The following is a 20,758-nucleotide window of genomic DNA, read 5'->3' on the forward strand; positions in this document are numbered from 1 at the left end:
ATCTGGGGTCCACAGACGCCTCCCATGAAGTTCAGACAGTCTGTGAATTTGTTTGGAGAAAATCATTTTCACTAAGCCTAATTAAATTTAGCATTTTCTTCAGTCATGATGTAGGCAACAGTTACAGCTGTCCCCAGCGCCCTCTGCCATCAATAAATTCTTCCAGGTCACACGACAGCTGTACTGTAGTCCTGAGAGCTTGTTTATGTTCACTACTTCAAAATCCTGCTAGCAGGCCTGTCTTGCTCTTTTACATGTTCACGGAGAAGCACACAGATGACTGTCCATAGATCACAATTTCAGAACTATGGACAAATGTTTCCTTGTAAACCTCTGCCTTTTATTTTATATATTTAAAAACATCCTGAGAACTCCTGGCAAGGACATTATAGGAGCAAAAACTGGACAGAATTATTAAACAGCCATTTCAGGACAATGGACAGCAACGGAATGCAGCTGACACTTTGAGGTGTGCCGACCTCAGTTGAGGGCGGGGAGCCTACGGCCTGGGGCGCTCCCACCCCAGGCAGGAAGACTCGCAGCTCTGCAGGTGGGAGCACAAGAGCAGCTTACAGCAGGGATTCTGGGGACTTCCCTGGCGTCTGAGGGGGTAAGAATCTGCCTGCGCTGCTCCAGGAAGACCCCACATGCTGCGGAGCCACCAAGCCTGTGCATCGCACCACAGAGCCAGCACTCTAGATCCCGGGAGCGGCAACTGCTGAAGCCCGGGCACCCCAGAGCCTGTGCTCCGCAACAAGGAAAGCCACCGCGACGAGATGCCCACACGCGGCCACAGGGAGTCGCCCCCACTCACCACAACTAGAGAAAAGCCCACGCAGCAACGAAGACCTAGCACCTACAATTCAGAAAACAAATAAAGGGGGAGTTCTGGAAAAGACAGTCTGACAAGGGCCAACGTAGTAAATTAGACACACACAGGAGCCCTTGGGAGCCCTGCAAGAATGAAAAGTCTGGACAGATTTACAACTTGCTGTCAACCAACAATTCTATAACCAGTGAAACTATCCTTCAAATGTGAGAGTGCTGCCAGCAAACCTATGGGACAAGAAATGGCAAAGAATTTCTTCAGGCTACAGAGAGAAGACGGCAGAGGTAACTTAGTCCGCAGAAAGAAATGCAGAGAACTGGAAGATGTAAATCGGGGACAAATGGAAAAGATTATGTCATTATTTTTCTTTTCACCTGCTGATTTTTCTAAGATATATGTGACTGCTTAACTTGTAACACTGTAGTTCTGGGTTTATAATATATGTAACAGTAATACCACATAATAATAATATATTGGATACAGATGCATTGTAAGAATAGCATTATTTCTCTTCTGTAAACATGACAAGCAGGAGGAAACAGATTTATATTGATTATGAGGTTCAGTCAGTATTGTATATATCGTGATAAATTAGAGACCTATAGTAATCCCTAGAGCAAACACTAAAAAAGAAAATGCAAAGAAATATAGCTGTTAAGTCTAGCAAACAGCAGCTCTGAATCCAAACTTATCAATAACTACATTAAATGTGAACAATCCTCCAATAAGACCATCCTGAGAATGCACGCCTGCACACGAGTTCATTACACACTTTATGAACAAAAAGGCAGTGCAGACACCACATGGTTTACAAATGGAAAGCAGACAATGATGCTTTAACACAGTGATAGCTGAGAAGGACAGGGAACGGAGGGCTGAGTCCCAGCTTCAAGGCTCTCACGGACACAGTAAAGGGTTAACATGTAAAACCAACACACGCACACGTGTCCACGTGGATGGGGACTGACTAGCTGAGAAGGCACCAAGCACTCACTACGGACCCGCTCCACCCCGGTCCACCCTGGGCGGCAGGCGCTCCTCCTCAGAGAACGACCGAGACAGCAAGGCTCCTAGACCGGACCGCCCATCCCAACTAACACTGCAGAATTCTCAGAGAATCCTAAACACATACACGGAAGACCCCACCGAGAGCCTATGGTTAACACCAACCAATTAACATTGGCCACTGGCTTTATCGCGTGTATCTATCCGTTTACCAATTCGTCTACCTACACACGTATCAATCCACCCGCTACTTCTGGATTGGATTGTTTAAAGTGAGAAAAGCAGTGCTCAGAAAAGTGGTGAACTGAGAAGAGAAAAAAAAAAGCATGAAGAAAGAAAAGGAGTCATTTAATTGTTCCAATAAATCTGAGCCAAACGCAATTATTATCCACATTTTACAGATAAGGAGTCTGAGGAAAAGAGTAAAACAGTGAGCCCAGTCACACGGCTAGTTCAACAGCTGAATTAGGATGTAAACCCATGAGGTTTGGCTCTAGGGTCCATGCAGTTTGGGGATGGGAATGAATGGATGGAGAATGTTAAAGATTTGAACTCAAACACTATGATTCAGAATCACTAGATCTTCAAGATGACAGTGACAGATGAAAAAGGAGCTAGAGAAGCACTTCACAGTGTGAAAGAGACACAGGTAGCTGACTGTAAAAAAAAAAGAGAGAGAGTCATTCAAGCAATGCAGGCACGAATTTTCAGACCGTGAGCCACACCTGTGGCCTCAGGACCCTGACGATGACCGCTCTCAGCTGCTCGTGCTGGCGTCTGAACTTTCTCATCTGGTCAAGGCGAGCCTGAAGCTTTCTGTGAGCAGGGTTGATCCGCCACACCATCTTGAGGTTTTCTTCCCTTTTCCTTTTGACAATGTCTCTCAGCAATACCTGGAGTTTCTCGTATTCATCATCCCAAGTCTGAAAAACTTCAAAGCACGCGACCATAACCTGGGATATAATTTAAGAGGGGAAGCTTATTATTAAAGCACGTTTTCATTGAAATGCCCTAAAGCTGGCTTCCTGAGATATTACAACTTACTTTTTCAAATTCTTCGTAGGCAACATGCATCAGCTTTCTAGTGCCCAGCACTTTGAGTAACTGAGAACTCAAGTCTCTCGAAATCGCCTCCACCAAGCGCAGTGCCCTCTGAATGGGATATTTTGTGTTTCGGATCTTTCTCAAATGGGTGAAAATTGCAACAAGTGCCTGCCGTATTTTGTCCAGCTCAGTAGCAGACAGCAGGTCATTCAGAGGAAAGTCTTTCATCAGAGGATTATAGTCGTTCACCGTTTCCAAAGCCTGTTTCAGACCTAGATTAACAGAGAAACCGTTACATAGTGTTCACATCAAGCGTCCACAGTCTCATAGCTTTCACATGAAGCCAGACAACTATAGTATACACTGTTATATGTCAATTACACCTCAATTTTTTTAAAAAAAGTAAAACAGTATTCCTTCTAGGTTTAAATATTGGCCAAAAAGTTTGTTCCATAAGATCTTATGGAAAAAGCCAAATGAACTTTTTGGCGAACCCAATACTAGTCAGGTAAACTAGAATACATCCTCAAAATGGAAGATTTTGATGCTGCAAAAGATTTAGTAAACACAGAAATTGTGCTGTTTGAAAAAACAATGTTATTAACAGGTGATCCCGGTGCGCTCTCAGTTTTGCTTCTGAAGAGTGTCAGCCAGTATGCTGTACACTGACTGTACACCGACTGTACACCGACTGTACCGTACGCGTCAGTCAGTATTCACGCGTACTCCACAGGCTGTGAGCGGCAGTCCAGACATGTCATCTTTGTCTGCTTTCTAGACTATCAAAGCATTTTAGTAATACTACGTTAGTTTTGTAAAACTTGAATTTTATCAGCATTAAGAACACTGAAATTTAGATTTTATACACAGGGCTCAAGTTAGGGGGAGTGTATTAGACATGGATCACAGAAAAACCTGGGTCTTGATCTTTTATTTTAAACTTTCTCTGGCATAAGATTTTAAAAAAAGAAATCTATTAGGAAAGAAAGAAAGGTTTCAGAGGCATTAAAAAAAATTCAAGGTACACATTTCGGCACTAGTGAATGTCCATATCTTAGTGAGTATACAAAATGTGGTCACAGGAACTGAAAAGGTTTCCTCTAACATTTAAAATGCGGGCACCACAACCTTTCTGGAGGAGAAGGAAAAGAACATGACGACTTCTGTCCCGATAACTGGTTCTAATGTGTCTCTGGTGAAGAGCACGGTCTGGCCACGGCCGGCACTCCACATCTGCACGCCCGGCACTTGCTCATCCAACGTCACCCTCCCTGCTACCCATTCAGAGACCACTTTCATCTTGACAATGGTTCAGAACAGGGAAGAGGGCGGAGAATGCAAGGAGGGGCAGGTAAATAGCAGAAGAGAAAGTACTGACCAGCCCTCCTTCCGCAGCCCTGTGGGCAAAGAACTTCTGCTTAACGTAAACCACGCTCCTGCCTGGACCGTCAAAGGCACGCTTAACTTTACACTGAAAGAAGCACAGTCTGTTCAGGGAACCAAGCAACTAAGAAACAGGAGGGGGGCCCCGAGGGCTCCCTATACTCAGGCCTAGAACCTGGCTCCTGTTCTCGAAAGCCCTAAAGGGAAAGGGAGGTAGGTGGGAAGATCATTTCCATCACCTGGAGCTGGGGAAAGACGAGGTAAGATGCAAAGGCATAAGCAGTCAGGAGAGACGGTGCATCTGTTCCTTTTCAGCACAAACCCAGGCTGAGAGCTCACTGGCATCCGCCTCTTGGCTCCAAGCTCTAGTCTTTACCTGTGTCAGTGTCAAAGCTGACGGTGGCATGGAATCGCTTGCCATGTTTCAAGATGTCCAGAGTCAGGAGAACTTCGGGGCTCTCTCGTTTCTCCTGGATGCGGTATAACGCACGTTCCAAGTTTAGCCAAAAACTGATTTCCTGTAAGGCAGTTCCTGAGGCTGGATCTCGATCAAGTTTGGTCACCTTAAATACAAAGTAACATTCAAGAGTACTCAGCATTTAAGCAAAGGTAGAAAAATATCATTAACTGAATATGCGCATTAAAATTTAAGGCCAATATTTCAAGTAGATTTCCTTCCTTGTATAAAAGGTGGTTTAGTTTGGAACCAAAGGACTGAGACAGCTGAGATTAAGGCTGTCTCACGGGCAGTACTTAACCATGTCACACGGTACCCTGACCGCTCCATGCAGTCCTCCACCGAGCACTCCCAGGACCAACGGGAGGGAGAGCCAATGGGCATCACAGAATTCACCTCCTTGACAAGAATTCGTACCGGTTTTCTCACAGACATTAAAGAGTAAAGCATTTTACATGATACTTTCAATACCATGCTCTTACCTTTTGGATTTCTCGGATCCAGCGGTTAACTCCAGATTGTAACTGATTGAGGAAGGTCGGGTCTTCGACCTTATCTCCAAAGTCTGTAACTTTCGGCTTTTCTCCACGCTCGTAACACTGTTTTGCAACGTTTGTAATAATCGGGTGAATGGGCAGGCTGATCTCTGGAATTTCAATATTCTGCTGCAGGTGCAGGAGTCCCATTTCAAGCTCGGCAATCTTTTTCTCAACCGAAGGAGCCATTTTATCACCGTCCCTTAAAAGACAAAACACATCTCAAATTTTGGCGTGCTATCGTCTCCAAAGGGATTCCATTATTTCAGGTCTGTCAAATATCAACGCTATACGTTAATGCAACAGATTCACATCCTCCAGGTTTACTGGCTTTACCCTCCCAATTTCTGAACACTGCATCATTCTCTCCATGGCGTGTTACGAACATTAAGGAAAACATGACATTCAAACTAACGAAGGAAAACTGGTTTTTACCTGTCGGCCTTGCCAGACTCCCTGATATAGGACTTAAAGAAAGGAGCCACTGCATTGCTGATGAAAGAGTGCAAGGTTTCATATGGCGAGTCTTCACTGAGCGTGAGGACTCGGAGCTGGGAAGACACTGGCTTGTCTGCATCAATCACTGGAGTTCGTTTAATGAACGCCAAGCTGAAAGAAAGGAAAAGAAAACATTAGAACAAATAGTCTCATCCTCATCAGTCTTAATGATGACAGACTTCTTTGTGGGGCACGCAAATTAAAAATCCATTTGAATGTTTTAATTTTAAAATCATATTAAGAATAAATTGTTGCTTTTCTAATAGTGAAATACGCTGCTTCGTTTTCTTTATTCTCTATGTGACAACAATGGAATCAAGGTTAAGGTTATAACACGTGACCATGAAACCAGGCCAAGTTAACTTGTCTCATATGGAGGTTGAGTTCATAATCTTGTCCTCACAAAAACTAACCTCCCTAGCAACTGCAAGCTACAAGCCGTGAAGAACTTAAATGTGATCTCATTATAATCTGTCCCATTCATTTATGATATTGAATCACATGTCAGCTTGACCGCAACAGAAGTCACCTGCAGGTTAAAGTGATGAGGGAACACTCCAGGCCCTTACACCAGGCCTAGACCAACTCCTCTGGTCTCCTCTCCTGCCATGCACCCCATACCCGACTTGAGACACCCTGTGAACCACATGACCCGTTCTCTAACAGCATGTGTTTTTCTGCAGTCGCTTAAGAAATCTATTCAACTGCTGAAGTTCCAAGTTAACCTTCAAAACCCAACTCCAGTATCACTTCTTCTATGGGACCTTTCCTAAGCAGAGGCAGTCTCCCAGGTTTCACGGTATTCTGCACCTCTAAGATTCTGCCAAGTAATATAGCTAGTTGTGTATCTGCCACTCTTCCTCCCCAAAGACCGTGAACCTCTTGGGAACAGGAGTTATGCTTTATTCCTTTGCACACCCACCGCTGTTATATTGTGCTACAGGTGTAAGCACAGGTGTGAGCACCTGTGTTACAGGTGCTCAAAGGTGAAACCAACAGCTTCAAGGGAAGCAATATCTGAGTTTTCCAGTTCTCACATTATGTATATGGCCTTTAGACACAATACTTCCTATTATTCTAAAAAGTCAATGAAGCTCCTGCTGTGACACGCTGAGAAGGAACATAGTCACAACAGTATTCCTGCCAAAAACGTACAACTTGAATGTAACCATGGAAAAGCAACAGACAGGTCCAGGGCAAGGGCACCCCATCAAACTACTGGTCTGTGCTCAGCAAAGACACCAGTGTCATCAAAGACATGGAGCTGGATTCTGGATCGTGGGAGAAATACTGCAAGGGGCAGTTTTGAGGACATACGAGCACGCACTGTGCCTAGAGTAAACTGTTCTAAAACTTCGGCAATTTGAAAACTGTACTGGGGCTGTGAGCAACGATGCGGCTGTTCTTAGGAAATGGCTGCAGAATGTTTAGGGACAAAGGGGCAGCCTGTCGATAACTCACTCTCAGATGGCTCTGGAGAAAAATGACAATGCAGACGTGGGAAAGGCTAACCGATATCTGGGAGGTGCCGTATGCTGTCCAGGGAACTCTGGTAAGCTTGAAATTATTCAAACTAAAAAGTTTTAAAAAGCCAATGCAAAATACACATTTACATAACTGAATTTCAATTAAGTCTACTAGAATAAAAATTGGCACAATCTTTTTAAAAGGTGGGAAATCTGGTAACGTGTGTTAAAGACGCTAATACTGTATCTGAACTAGTAGTGCTACCTTTAGGGATTTATCCTATCAAGAATCAGACCTGTACCTATGAATGTGCACTACTTATTTATAATAATGAAAACTCAGATATAATCTCAGAGCATTATTAGACATGTTAAGTATTAATACACTGTGGCTCAAGGGCTAATGCCCTGACATGGCAATTAAAATACTTTAATACTGACTTGGAAATCCTCTTAATTTGAGTAGATAAAATCGAAGACAAGAAACTGAATTTAAGAGCAGAAATCTTTCGAGTGTTTCTTGGTAACTCTGACTTGATTAGGATTTACATTTAATTCTCACAAGTTTTATAGTCCAAAATAATGGTATATTTATACTACTCACCTATTGGACTTAACTCCGTAGTGAATGTCTATGTTGATGTTATAGGAAATAAATTCTTTTTCTTCTTCTCCTTCGTCACCAACATCCTCTGCAAATCATAATAGACGTTCTATTAAATTCAAGTCAATATTTCAATTTTTAATTGAATTTATCAACTGCTCAGAGCCTGATGAGCCTCACCCCATCCCCAACCTGGCACTTACACCCCGTGTGACGTGGCTCGCCCTGATTTTCCCTTCCACCATTTTTTCCTGAGTGCCGACGGGTCCAGGCGCTTATTTGCAGCGTGATCCCGGGCAAGGTGCTTAACTTCCCGGCCTCTCTGCCTCCTCGTCTGTAAACCGGGGTGCGCTGGCATGCCTGGGCAGTTGAAGGGCTGACTGCGCCGATGCCTGGAGCGGGCCTGGCCTCAGGCGGTGCCAGCGGTGTCCGCGCACCAAGGCCAGGTTCCCCCCACCCCATCCCGGGAGCTCCTGACACGCAGGCCACCCCCCACCTCCCCACCCCAGGGTATTCTGCTAGGCTGTCTACTCGGCACCCTCTATGTGACAGGCATTACGTCGTGTATCACACACTTAACCCTCACGACAACCCTGCGGGGGTGGCATGACGACTGTTATCCGTAGGTTCCAAGCAAAGTACGTAAGTAAACTGCCTTCAGACACGTGACTAGAAAGGAACAAGGGACGATGCAGAAGCGATTCCAAACCTGGGGTCCTCACAGGTCAACAGCTTGCCCTCCTCCCTCCATCAAGAAAACTGCTGCCAAGAAACGCCCCCAGGGTCACAAGGGGGCGTTCGCCCGGCCTCCCCTCGGCCCGTACAGCACTTTGAGAGCCTGCTCTGCGGTCAACCTATGAATGCAGCAGGAATTTTAAAAAGCTTACTGGAATGTAAAACTACGATAACTCAAGATGAATGTGAATACAATTTCTAGAGAGTTAAAAGTCAAAGTTGAAAAATATATAAAAAATTATAAAAAGGGGAAGTAATCCAAACCTCTAGACCCAGCACTGACTGACTAAATGCAGACACCCGCTCGTTAAATCATCTCTGCGATGACATACTACGCGGGATAACTACATTAGGAAGAATAAATACAGAAGGATTACTCTAACTAGGTACATGGGATCTGCCGTTACTTCCAAGTCATGGTGTGATAGCAAAGGCAGCAGACTTGACTGACTGATCTTGGGAAAGTCACTCTTCTCCCCTCAGCTTCGGATGTGTAAAGTGTAAAAGCAGCACCAGAAAGGGGCTGGGCACCGAACCAGGTGGTCTGCAAGGTTTCTACAAATGCTGACAACTATGAGCAAAAGCTGTTTGCATCTCTGGCTTTAAGATGAGACAAATACAAAATTCACACTAAAAGCACAGAAAATATTGGTATGTTAATCAGGACGACAATAACTCTTCCAAAATGTTGTTTTTGGTATATCTTCAGGAAGGAGAAGAGAAGTGAGCGGCAGAACATTCTAGCGTGCCAGGGACTTCCTAGCTGTTTCTGAAACATTACCAACCAACTACCCAAAAAAAACAAAAAACAAAAAACCCAAACCAATCAAGTTTTCTAACTACTAAAATGTGGACATACCAACAGATAAATCATACTGCCTGAAATCAACCAAATACGTAACTGCAGTCTGTAAAATGCGAGCACAAAGAATATAAGGAAATACTCCCAAACTAAAGCAGCTGTCAGGGTGGTGGGACTATGAAGTATTTTTTCCCTCAATTTTTGGAACTTTCAGTAATGTTCTTCTTTGAGTTACATAAAATAGATGTCCTTAAAATAACACTCCAACAATAAACAGAAAATAATTACCAAAGGAAATTACTGACATAATTAAAAAATACAGTAATAACTTTGAATAATTTCTTCCTCCCGGACAAAACATCATCCTCTATATAAATGAACTCAAGCATGCTGACTGGACTCAGCATCTAACCACGTTGCCCGCACGTTGCGAACGGGGTTAAAGGAGGTGGGCAGGCGGCCAGGCGATGAGTCACTGCCGCCTCGGCCTCTGTCTCCTTCTCAGGACGCTGTGCAGGGCCCGCCCAGCCCACCCTGGAATCACACTGCACTGCAGCAGGAGGCACGCCCCATGACATCACCCTCAGACAAGGGTGTGCAAGGTGTCTTCCTCGGCTCTGCAAAACTGCCTCTGATGACAGTAATTGCTGGAAGTCGTCAGTAATCAGCTGAAGACTACATTTTGAATTAGGCTTTTTAACCCTGTTCCCCATAAACACAAGGACCACATGAAGCCTGAGTGGGTCTGAGTCCCATTATGGAGAACTCAGGACCTTGTTTTGTAAGCAGCCAAACAATTTAAACTTTCCTGCCTCTTCATAAATTATTACGTATTCCAAAGAACAGTAATTTTCCTTCTGCAGAAACATTTAAAAAAAATTGTTTGGAGGAGAGAAAGATACTTACTAGTTGACTCCTAACAGAGACTATCCACCCTGCAGTATTAGAGACACAGACACACACAGGCTGCGTGTTTTCCAGGCAATATACCTCTTTCCGTAAAGTCTGAGCCAGTTTCCTAATGATGCTACAGTTACTGGTGAATACACAACAGATTGATACTGTGCTGTCTGTTAATACACGCATGGAACCGAAATACCAGCCCACAGCGTGTGCCCGCCTCTCGAATTCCTCTGTTGCCAGCCACCCTGATACACATTACCATGGCCTGTGGTCATCTCTCTGGTTAACTTCGGAGAGTCTATCAAAACTTCTCAACATGTTCAAAATGTCTTTAAGCACTACGCTGTGTATACTTCTTTTGAAAGACGACTGTATTTCAAACCACAAATGATGTATCGTTACACTGTGACTTAGGTGAGCAATACGCCTCGCTGAATGAAATGCAAGCAGATCCATGTTCACCTACTCTAGGGCTCACGCCGCCTCTCCCAGGTGACGGGGGGTGCGTGTGCGCAGTCTGGTGAACAGGCCGGGCCAGGCTGGCCTGCCCGTGGTCACTCCCGCGCTCGCCGTCCCCTCCCAACTCTGTCCAGCCTCGGGGCAAGCCTCCTCACAGCCAAGCAAACAAGGCCGCTCAGCTTCTTCGGCCAGAGTACTTGTTGCACGCTCCAGGTTCTCTTTCCGTTTCATCTTCTTTTCCTTTCAAAACCCTAGCATGCTGCTAATCGCATAGGATTTCGGCCAATCGCGACCACACATATCCTCCCCGCTTTTTCTCCCGTGGCCACTCCGGCTCTTCCCCTTTCACATCCCTGGAACCTTCTCCAGTCATCCCCAGGTCCACACTGTGTCCTCCTGCAGAGGTTGTGATGTTCTCGGGGAGAGCCCTGAGCCTCTTCACTCACCACCATTGGGAATATGAAAGGAGGGTTAAACCCCACGTTCCCCTTGTACCTTAGGGAAGTCTGGGGCTCATTTTGACACTTCTAGAAAAACGAGTAAGTCAGTCATGCCTAAGAGACTGAACACTTTTTAAGGCTCATACTAAGTGAAAAGAACCTCCATGAGGGAAATAAAGACAAACACCCCTTTTTAATGGATACTGAGGGACTGAACAGAGAAATTTGTTTTTAGGTTTCAGAATCCTCCTCAAAGCATCCTGCTCCTAACTGGGTCTTAAAAGCCTGCGGTTTCGGTTTCCTCACTCAGGACGGAGTGGGCTGGGCTACCTCTCTCTCTCCCACTGCTTCCAGCCAGATACTCTGCAGACGAAATTTCCATTTGTTTTTAGCTTTTCAAAAAGAAGTGACTGTTTTTCCTCTCCTGTACACGAATTCCACTCGCTATGAAGCACTGCCCATCCAAACTCACCCCGCGGCAGACCGCTGTGACCTCCCAAGGGCCCGCACAGGACAGTGAGGCCCCAGGCTGAGGGACTCCTGCCCAGCGCTCCAAGACAGGTCGGTGTCACAGGAAATGCCTCCTGTTCATTTCTTAATCATCTTATTAACCATTCTGGGGTCTAAGCAAAGGCCAGAAAGGAATACTTCTTATAATCATCAATCTATTTCTTCATCTTTTAGGGAAACCAAGTCTTCGGAAAAATAATGTTTAAAACTCCACAAAAATATTCCCCGTAAATCTTTCTACACCACTACACCTCTAGGAGGGCGAGTCCTGTAAAAACCACGAGCTTTCTTTCGTACTCCAGTTGCTAGCCAGCTTTGCATTAACGAAGCGGAGGTAAAACCGCCTCAACTACAACTGCCAGGAAAAACTAAAATTCCAAGTTTAGGTAAAAGGCAGCCACCATTTTCAGTCCCATCCAAGGCTAAGACACCTGAGTGGAACACAGCAAAACCGGAGCCCCAAGCACCTGCTCCCAGCCTGGCCACAGACAAGCCCTGGAATCACCAGCTCCAGCAGCTGCACCCAGAGCATCCTCACCTTCCCCGGCCTCCACCTCCACTCTCCTGGAGAAGGAACTCAAACAAAAATGCATCAGGTAAAAAACGCTACAGAAATGTCACTGCCGTCGTAAAATGCCCATCACGTAATGATCACCTACCTGGTCATATTTTCAAAAGTACGCTATGAAGAAAACACTTTTCCACAGGCCAAGAATTATAGGAGGGAGACTTCTCTTTTTACATCGAGGAGCCATAAGTTAACCTTCCCTTTCCTACCAACTCTCCGCTATCAAAATGAAATTGATAGGAACTTGCCTGGTGGTGCAGTGGTAAGGACTCAGCGCCCCAACTGCAGGGGGCATGGGGCTCAACCCTGACTGGGGAACTAAGATGCTGCAAACTGCACGGGCAGCCCCCCAAACAAACTGCTAAATTCACAACCTTTATTCTACACTGCAAGGAGTGCTGTACTTCACCAAGAAAGTTTAAAGCTAAAGGCAGCAGTCAAAAAAAAAACAACAGACCGATCTTCAGTATAAAAAATGCTTCTATATTCAATTATGTGTTTAGAAAATTCTTTCCATAAAAATAGGGGGGCATGTGAGGGGAAGATAAAGTAAATAAATTCATTGAATAAATGATATGACTTCAATGTACGTGGTGGTCTTTATTCAGTTTAAACCACTCAGATTTGTTCTCAATATTATACTGGAAGCCTACTTTTCCACTGTAGTAACTACTGGATGTTCATATTTGCTTAAAGGAGCAAATGGCAACACTAACTCAAAAAACCACCTGGAAGACAGACAGTCTTCCTACTGAGTGACCCGGGCCTGCGCTTGTGTCTAAATTATGCTAGTGCAGCAGGATGCTAATTAGACTTATGGGACCATGTAATTTTCCCTCAGATTTCTGTAAGTGAAAAATAAGTTACAGACTGATTGAATTACTAGAAATACTTATGGGACTTTTATAAATACATGAATGAGATAGGATTTCCATTTTAGACAGTCTCATTCCTTAGTCAACGTTCAAAAGTGCAAGTCATTATGGAGCCAAGATTCGGATGCCTGGATCCTGAAGGAGAAAATGTACCATCAAGAAAACAGAGGTGATTTGCACCAGAAAGCGTTCGACAGAAACAGGGTTATTCTCCAATAATTTTAGCAAAGTTCAATCCTAAGATGTTGAGTTAAGTGAACCACTAAAGAGAACCCTAGAAGCAAAGAACAAAACTTACAGTTTATTTTTCGTAAAAAGAAACTGAGATCTAATGCAAAAATCACTGATTTCAAAACACAAACAGTGCAATGAAAATATGATCAAGAATTAGCCAAGGTCAAGCCACTCAAAATACAGTAACAACACAGATTAAAATGTATTTTAATAAAACAATGTATGTTCACTGAAAAACCACCACAAAGACAGACACCAAAAAGCTGACTGTGATCATATCTAGGTCGAAGGATTCCAGGTGATTTTAATTATCTATTTACTTTAATTTTCTATTGAGATCATATACTTCAAAAGAAAAAAAAAAAGGAAATGAGTTCAAAAACAGTTTTTCAAACACTGTTGGTTTCCATGTGGGAAAACAATCCCAAACATAAAAGAAAACCCTAAACATTAATATTCATATAACATAAAATATGCCTGGATGGTTTATTGGCTTTGAACGTTCTCTGTGGATCTAAGAAAAATTCTCTTTCCCCCTAGCTGACCTTCCTGCAGAGACCAATGCTACAATGAAGCATCTCCTGAGTAAGAAAGTCTTTGAAAGAAATAAATTATCTGAAACAAATCTAAGTCTGGGGGGAGGGGGCAGGGAACAGGACCATGAGGCAGACAGCACAGCTTTTTGAGATTACAAGAAGCTTGTCCCCCAACACTTCCAGACAATGCCCCATCCTCGGTACTAAGCTAGAATCGACCTGGTCCTCATCCTCTTGGTCCCTGCATGCACCCGGCCACACCCATACTGAACTGTCAAGACCCGCGGGCCACTGGCTACAAAAGGTCTCAAAGCATCCAGGGGAAACCCTCGTGGAAGGCTAGCTTCCCTCTCAAGAGGAGTCCAGCCCTGCCTTAGGAAGGTCACTACTGGAGGAGACCGCTGGAATATGCAAACCTTTCGCCCCTTCCCTCCACTGCGTGCCTAACCTGTTTCAGTATACCCGCTGCCAAAGCAAGCACGGTGCCTAACCCGAATCCTCTCCTTTGAAGATGGTAAAACGTGCCCAACATCCGTAAGATGTTAGGGAAAAACCCAAAGGAAGTTTCTGACCAACCTAATAGATTCAAAGACCGCTAGGTCATCGTTTAGGATCATTTTAAAAGAAAGTGAAGTCACTCAGTCGTATCCGACTCTTTGTGACCCTATGGACTGTAACCTGCCAGACTCCTCTGTCCATGGGTTTTCCCAGGCAAGAATACTGGAGTGGGTTGCCTTTCCCTTCTCCAGAGGATCGTCCCCACCCAGGGATCGAACGCGGGTCTCCCGCATTGCAGGAAGACGCTGTCTAAGCCACCAGGGAGCATTCCACAAATACAAGGTATGTCTGAATGAAAACAAGCGGACTGGAACCTGAGATGCTGGGTCCAGTCAGGGGAGGATTCGCTGGTGTGACCTTGGACCAGTCGTTTTAGCGGGGCTTCGAGTTTTCTCGAGTATGAAGTTGGGGGAGAGGCACCTCGCCTCGGCAGGGGACAGCTTGAGGCCCAAGAGGCCGCGCTGAATGCGCTGTCCAACCTAGCACACGGGAAGCCCCGCGGGGCAGGCGGAGCTGCCATGGTCCCTACCCGGGCCCCCGGACGTGGAGCGGGGGGCCGCCGGGCCCTCCCCCTACATCCTGGCTACCGAAGGGCCCACAATCCAGGCCGGCCGGCAGGGATCCCTCCCGAGGCAGGCCCGGCCTGGACACAAACCGAAACCGAAGAGCTCATGTGACAGCGGAGGCCGGGATGCGGCCTCCGCCCGCGCTCAGCCCGGGAGACGCCGTCTCCACCCAACTCGGCCATCTTGAGAGGCCGAGCAGACAAAGCGAGCCCATTGTCCCCGCGGGTCTCCGTCCCCGGGGGGGCGTCCCCGGCGGCTGCGGACGTGGCGGGGCACCCCCTCCGCCGCTCCGGGCCCCGCACCTTTGAGCGTGGAGCGCTCCACCAGGACCGTGTGCACCTGCGGGTCCGAGAGGAACTTGCGCATCTGCTCCAGGGCGCTCTTCTCCTCCAGCGCCGCCTCGAGCGCTGCCGGGGCCTCGCCGCCGTCCTCCAGCAGCAGAGGCACCAGCTTGCGCAGATGCTTCTGCAGCACCGACACGTCGGCCACGTTCTGCACCGCCGACACCTCCAGGCCGGCCGAGCCGTCCTCGCCGCCGCCCCCGGGCTCCGACATGGCGCCGCGCTCGGGACCCGCGCGCAGGGCTGAGGAGGCGGCCGCGACTCGGCGAGAGAGAGCGAGCTAGCGAGCCGGCGCGCGAGAGAAACGGGCGACGCGGGCCGATCGTCCGCTACCCGCGGCCGACTGAGGGAGAGCGGGAGCCGGCTCCGCCCTAAAGGCCACCGCCCGCCGTCCCCGCCCCGCCCGCCGCAGCCACGCCTCGCACGCCGCCTACGTCACGACGTCGCGCGCCCGCCCGCCGCGGCCACTGGCGCCTCGCGCGGCGCCTACGTCATGGCGTCGCGCACGCGCGCAGGAGACCCGGGCGGCGCCACCGCGCGGCCTTCTGGGACTCGTAGTTCTAGCGCTGGGCGGAGGCCTCGCCGTCCCCGCACCTCAAGCCCTGAAGGTGGGAACTTGGTGGGGCGTGGGGCGGGGTGGTCAGGGACTCCGTTCCGCCTGTTCACTGCTGCGGCCTCAGCGAGCAGCGTAGAGCCTGAGACCCTACAACAATGTTGAATGGATGAATCAATGAATGAGTGCATAAATGAATGGTGTTAACCAGTTAACGCATTTAGAGCACTTATCTCTTGCTTGATGTTGTTCTAAGCCCTTAACCTGTGCTCTTTCTTTGAACGAATGAATGACTACGATGTGTCGAGCTAAAACATAGCTTTCTGTGTTTTAGAACACACATAGGGAGAGTGGGTATCTTTTTCACAGGGGGAGGAGAAGAGGGGAGTGTCACATTGCTAGGCCGGAAGGAGGGAAGTTGGGAGGGGACATTCCCAGAGCAGGTACCAGCTTCTGCAAAGACAGAGGCCTGACTGCAGAAGAGATCTACAGGAAAGCCCACTTGAACGGTGGGGTGAAGCCAAGCTGTTGTGTGTCCCGGTTGCTAATGGCAAAATGATTACCCCTAGGAGGCCCCGAGGACCAAGAGAGAGACCTACATTCCTACGTTCCGCTTAGAACGGTGATGCTCCCCTAGCATCCCAAGCCGGCACTGTGCTTCCGAGGGTCTTAGCCTCAGGAGCCATACAAGGTAGGATAGGGGCTGCAGAGCCGGCTCAGTGAGTGTGCCCCCGGCTCCCATCTACCTGGATCTCCTCTGGTACACCGAGATGACTTAAGGGCCAGAATCCATGCTGCTCAGTTCTTGTTTTAGAAGTGACAGTTATTATAAGGAGTGTTAATTGGCTTTTGAAAGTTCAAACTCACAACTCACTTTTTAAGTTGGGTGGAGGAAGGGAAGTCAAAAGCCCTATTTTTGTATCAAAATGCACAGTCAGAGAGCTAAGTTCTGATTGGTGGAATGACGATGGGCTGATTCGATTTCCCCAAATCATCTTTGGAAAACTGAGAAACATACAGTATGCCTATTCTTGCTCAATTACCAGGTGCCAAGTCCCAGGAGCTGCTGGAACATGAAGACTATCAGATGATTCTTCAGCAGCTCATGGAAGAGGGGACAGATTAATAGCCCATCCTCCTCCTGACCACCATCAGTCCATTATTTTTTGTTTGTGGAATTTTTTTAATTGAAGTATAGTTGATTTACAATGTTGGGTTATTAATAGCTTCAAGTGTATAGCAAGGTATATATACACACATATGTATGTGTGTGTATGTGTGTATATATACGTATACATATATATTTTTTGTTTCCGATTCTTTTCCATTATAGGTTTTTACAAGATATTGAGTGTAGTTCCCTGTGCTATACAGTAGATCCTTGTTTGCCTGATTTATATATAATAATGTATATATGTCAGTTCTAAACTCCTAATTTGTCTCCCCCACCCCACCCCGCTAGGGCTTCCCTGGTGGGCTCAGATGGTAAAGGTAGGAGACCCGGGTTCAATCCCAGAATTGGAAGGTGCTCTGGAGAAGGGAATGGCTACCCACTCCAGTATTCTTGCCTGGAAAATTCCATGGACAGAGATGCCTGGTGGGCTACAGTCCATGGGGTCGCAAAAAGTCAGACACAACTGAACGACTAACACTTTCACCCCACCCTGCTATTCCCTTTGGTAACCATAAATTTGTTTCCTGTGTCTGTGAGTCTATTTCTGCTTTGTAAATAAGTTCATTCGTATAATTTTTTTTAGATTCCACAGAAGTACTATCACATAATATTGGTCCTCTGTCTGTCTTATTTCACACCAGTCCACTCTTGTGTCATATGCCTGAACAGACCTAACTAACGTTCCTGGGAAAAGATAAAGCACCTATAGTGAGTTTGTGCCATGATCATAATGGTAACGAGAAACAGTAATGCCACTGACAACGACAGTGCGTCATTAGCAGGCACTCTGCCGAGGGTTGCTCCCTGCCTCGTGTCCTTTGGGGTTGGAACTGGGATGCAAGAGGATCTATTAGGTGCAGGTTAGTGAACCCTGAATTGACTACACCCCATTTGAGCCCCAGAAACCCAGCAGTGACCTGGCAGATGGAGAGAGGCTGCTTGCAGCCTGCAGGGTGAGTCAGCACCACCCAAGAGACGCAGCCACTTGGGCCTCCACAGGACTCAAACGTCTGCAGCCTGGCTCCGAGCCAGGGCAACAGAGTAGCAGGCTCCAGATGTGCAGCCCTATATGTCTGATGGCTTCAAAATTAAGTGTTACTTCTAAACAGATGAAAATTAGAGGAACCTGAGTAATCAGGATCCATACATTGATCAAATGTGCTTGCATTTCTATTTTCCAAGGATGTTTCCCTGATAGTTCAGTTGGTAAAGAATCCGCCTGCAATGCGGGAGACCTGGGTTCGATCCGGGTTGGGAAGATCCCCTGGAGAAGGGAACCGCTACCCACTCCAGTATACTGGCCTGGAGAATTCCATGGACTGACTGTGTAGCCCATGGGGTCGCAAAGAGTCGGACGCGACTTCCACTTTTTTTGCTGTTTAATAAATACATAGTAAGAAGAATTGTCAGTGTTGATTGAGTGCCAGGCACTGTAAATTCCTTGTTCTGAGGGCTGGCTAGACTGCCCCAGACTGACAGGGGAGGGGATATTTTTGTGAGATGCTGCCTTGGCCTCCTAGGGCAGGACTTCCTGGGAAGCTGACTCTCCGTGGAGGTGCGCCATCCATCCAGAAGTGGCCTCTTCCCTTCTCCCCTGGCCACTTGGTCTGCCATCTCTGCTTTCTCCTGTCCATAGTAGAATCTGCTTTCTGTTGGCAGTGGGCAGTGGGTGCTGGCGAGAGAATCCTTTCTAAGATGATGGGCGATGGGAGTGGCTGCTGGGCCACTTGTATTTTATCTGAAATTGGTGATGAACCGTTGGCATGTCCATTCCCCGCCTTCTTGGACTGCACCGGATGGCTCCTCAGATCTAAGTTGGGGACTTGCTCTCAGCCCCACTCTCCTTTCCCCTCCTTCTCCCGACCCTGGACCACACTGAGCTCTCAGCCCAAGCCCGGCTGGCCCAGCACTTTCAGGCTCTGCGCCTGGGGGCCCCCTCTCCCCCGGGGAAATTCCACACTGGGCTCGCACATTCATTCATTCATTCATTTCACGGCCCGTTCCCAGCACCAGCAGGGCCTGGGCCTACATGGGCGTGTGGTTGATTGACGGCTGTGAAAAGAAGGCCTCACGCCCGGGGAACGGGGCCGGGTGGCAGCGGCGGCCGGTCCACAGGGCGCACGTTAGGTGTGGAACCTCCCCAGCTGCATGAGATCAGGCGGCGGCATCCTGGCGCCGCCGCCGGACTCCACCCACCGATCGCTCCCCCGGGCTGCAGGTCTCTCTCTGATGACGCTTGTCCCAGCCTCCACCCCCTTTTCTGTCTCGGTGCCTTGTCTATCTAGCGAGCCTCGGGGCGAGGCTGGAAGCTCCCCGGGCTCCTGGCGAGGTTGGGGCGCCCAGGGGGAGCGCCTCGAAGGAGCAGGGCGGTGTCGTGGCGCCCTTTAGCGGTGACGCGGAGGACCCGCACTCCGGAGCCGTCTCCCGCCCCAGACCTCCTCCCTGCCTCCTGGCCGGGTCCATCCCCGGAATGCCTCCAGGCTCACCTTCCCAAGGTCACCCGGGCCGCCAAGCAAGCAACGGCAGTGACCGGGGGGAATCCCCGCCCGTGGTCCCGCCTGCATCCCACCGCCCTTTGGTAAAGTTGGGGAAATTTGCCTCTAAAGCAGGCAATTCAGTCTCTCTGCTGAGCCCCAGGCCCTCTGAGACGCCTCCTGCCGCCCTGGCCGCCCCTCTCTGGAGGGATCCAGCCCCTTCTCTTACCTGAGAACGTCTGTGTTCCCAGCCAGGGCCACCGCTCCCTGGGGGCACTGGAGCCCACCCCTTCTCATGGACATGCCTCTGAAATTCTCCCCGCCCTCTCAAACATTCCCTCTTTCCCTCCTGGACTCTTCTCAACCATGTCCAGCCTTCTCCAACGCACCCTTTCTTTGGAAAGAAAGAAGAGAAACCCCTGCCACACCTCCTGCCAGCAGGCTCATGCTTTTCAGCAGAGTGTAGCTGGGGGCTGCCTCTCAGCCAGCTCCCCACCCCACTCCCTGGCAAGTGCCGTGGTGAAGGTCACCAGGTGGCCTGCACATGGGCAAATCCACTGACCCCTTCTGGGTCCTCCTCTTTCTTGACCCTTGGGCGCTGTGGACACAGCGGGTCTTGTGTGTCCTGCCAATACCCCCGAGCCCTGTGACACTCAGCACATCTGTGCACGGTGACTCCCCCCAGCCTAGGAGCCACACCCTCTGTTGTCACATGGAGTGTTCCAGAAAATGCCTATCCAGCCAGCTTGGCTGAAGTGTTAAGACTTTGTATCTGTGCTGCTCGTTCTATTGAGAGATGTATTGAACTTTCGGCGTATAACTGTGCGATTGTCTCTCCACACAGCTCAGTCTGGTTTTGATTCCTGTAGGTTGCAGCTCTGTTATTAGACACATAAACATTTCACATGGTTGTGACCTTTTCATGAATTGATTGCTTGAACACTATGAAATGCCTCTCCTATTCCTAGTGGAATTATTTGCTCTGAAATGTACTTTGTCTGATGTCAGCATGTTCTCTCGTCTTTCTCTGGATCAGCGTCAGTGTGAGGTCTTTTCCATCCTTTCAGTTCGGTTCAGTTCAGTCCCTCAACCGTGTCTGACTCTTTGCAAGCCCATGGACTGCAGCGCACCAAGCTTCCCTGTCCATCACCATCTCCCGGAGCTTGTTCAAACTCATGTCCATCGAATTGGGGATGCCATCCAACCAT

At 47.9% G+C, this 20,758-nt stretch overlaps 1 protein-coding gene and 1 long non-coding RNA gene across 2 annotated transcripts in view; one reads left to right on the forward strand and one right to left on the reverse strand.

Moving 5' to 3' along the window:
- DYNC1H1 (dynein cytoplasmic 1 heavy chain 1) overlaps positions 1 to 15,694 on the reverse strand; it is a 60,972-nt gene extending 45,278 nt beyond the window's left edge. Inside the window, exons 1-7 of the mRNA XM_086362887.1 lie at positions 15,311 to 15,694; positions 7,823 to 7,910; positions 5,690 to 5,863; positions 5,201 to 5,456; positions 4,638 to 4,824; positions 2,879 to 3,150; positions 2,560 to 2,787 (exon numbers count right to left, since the gene is read on the reverse strand). Of these exons, the coding sequence (XP_086219013.1) occupies positions 2,560 to 2,787; positions 2,879 to 3,150; positions 4,638 to 4,824; positions 5,201 to 5,456; positions 5,690 to 5,863; positions 7,823 to 7,910; positions 15,311 to 15,563 (1,458 nt within the window). The 5' untranslated portion in view covers positions 15,564 to 15,694. The remainder of the gene's footprint in view (positions 1 to 2,559; positions 2,788 to 2,878; positions 3,151 to 4,637; positions 4,825 to 5,200; positions 5,457 to 5,689; positions 5,864 to 7,822; positions 7,911 to 15,310) is intronic.
- Positions 15,695 to 15,836: 142 nt separating this feature from the next.
- On the forward strand, positions 15,837 to 17,684 carry LOC147348934 (uncharacterized). The gene is made up of 3 exons (XR_015149406.1): positions 15,837 to 15,957; positions 16,472 to 16,593; positions 16,949 to 17,684. It is a non-coding gene; the product is annotated as an uncharacterized LOC147348934 (long non-coding RNA).
- Positions 17,685 to 20,758: the final 3,074 nt, after the last annotated feature.

Source organism: Bos grunniens, chromosome 21, assembly GCF_055505025.1.
Source record: "Bos grunniens cultivar Pamir isolate PY7600 chromosome 21, Bosgru_T2T1.0, whole genome shotgun sequence".
Lineage (NCBI taxonomy): Eukaryota > Metazoa > Chordata > Mammalia > Artiodactyla > Bovidae > Bos > Bos grunniens.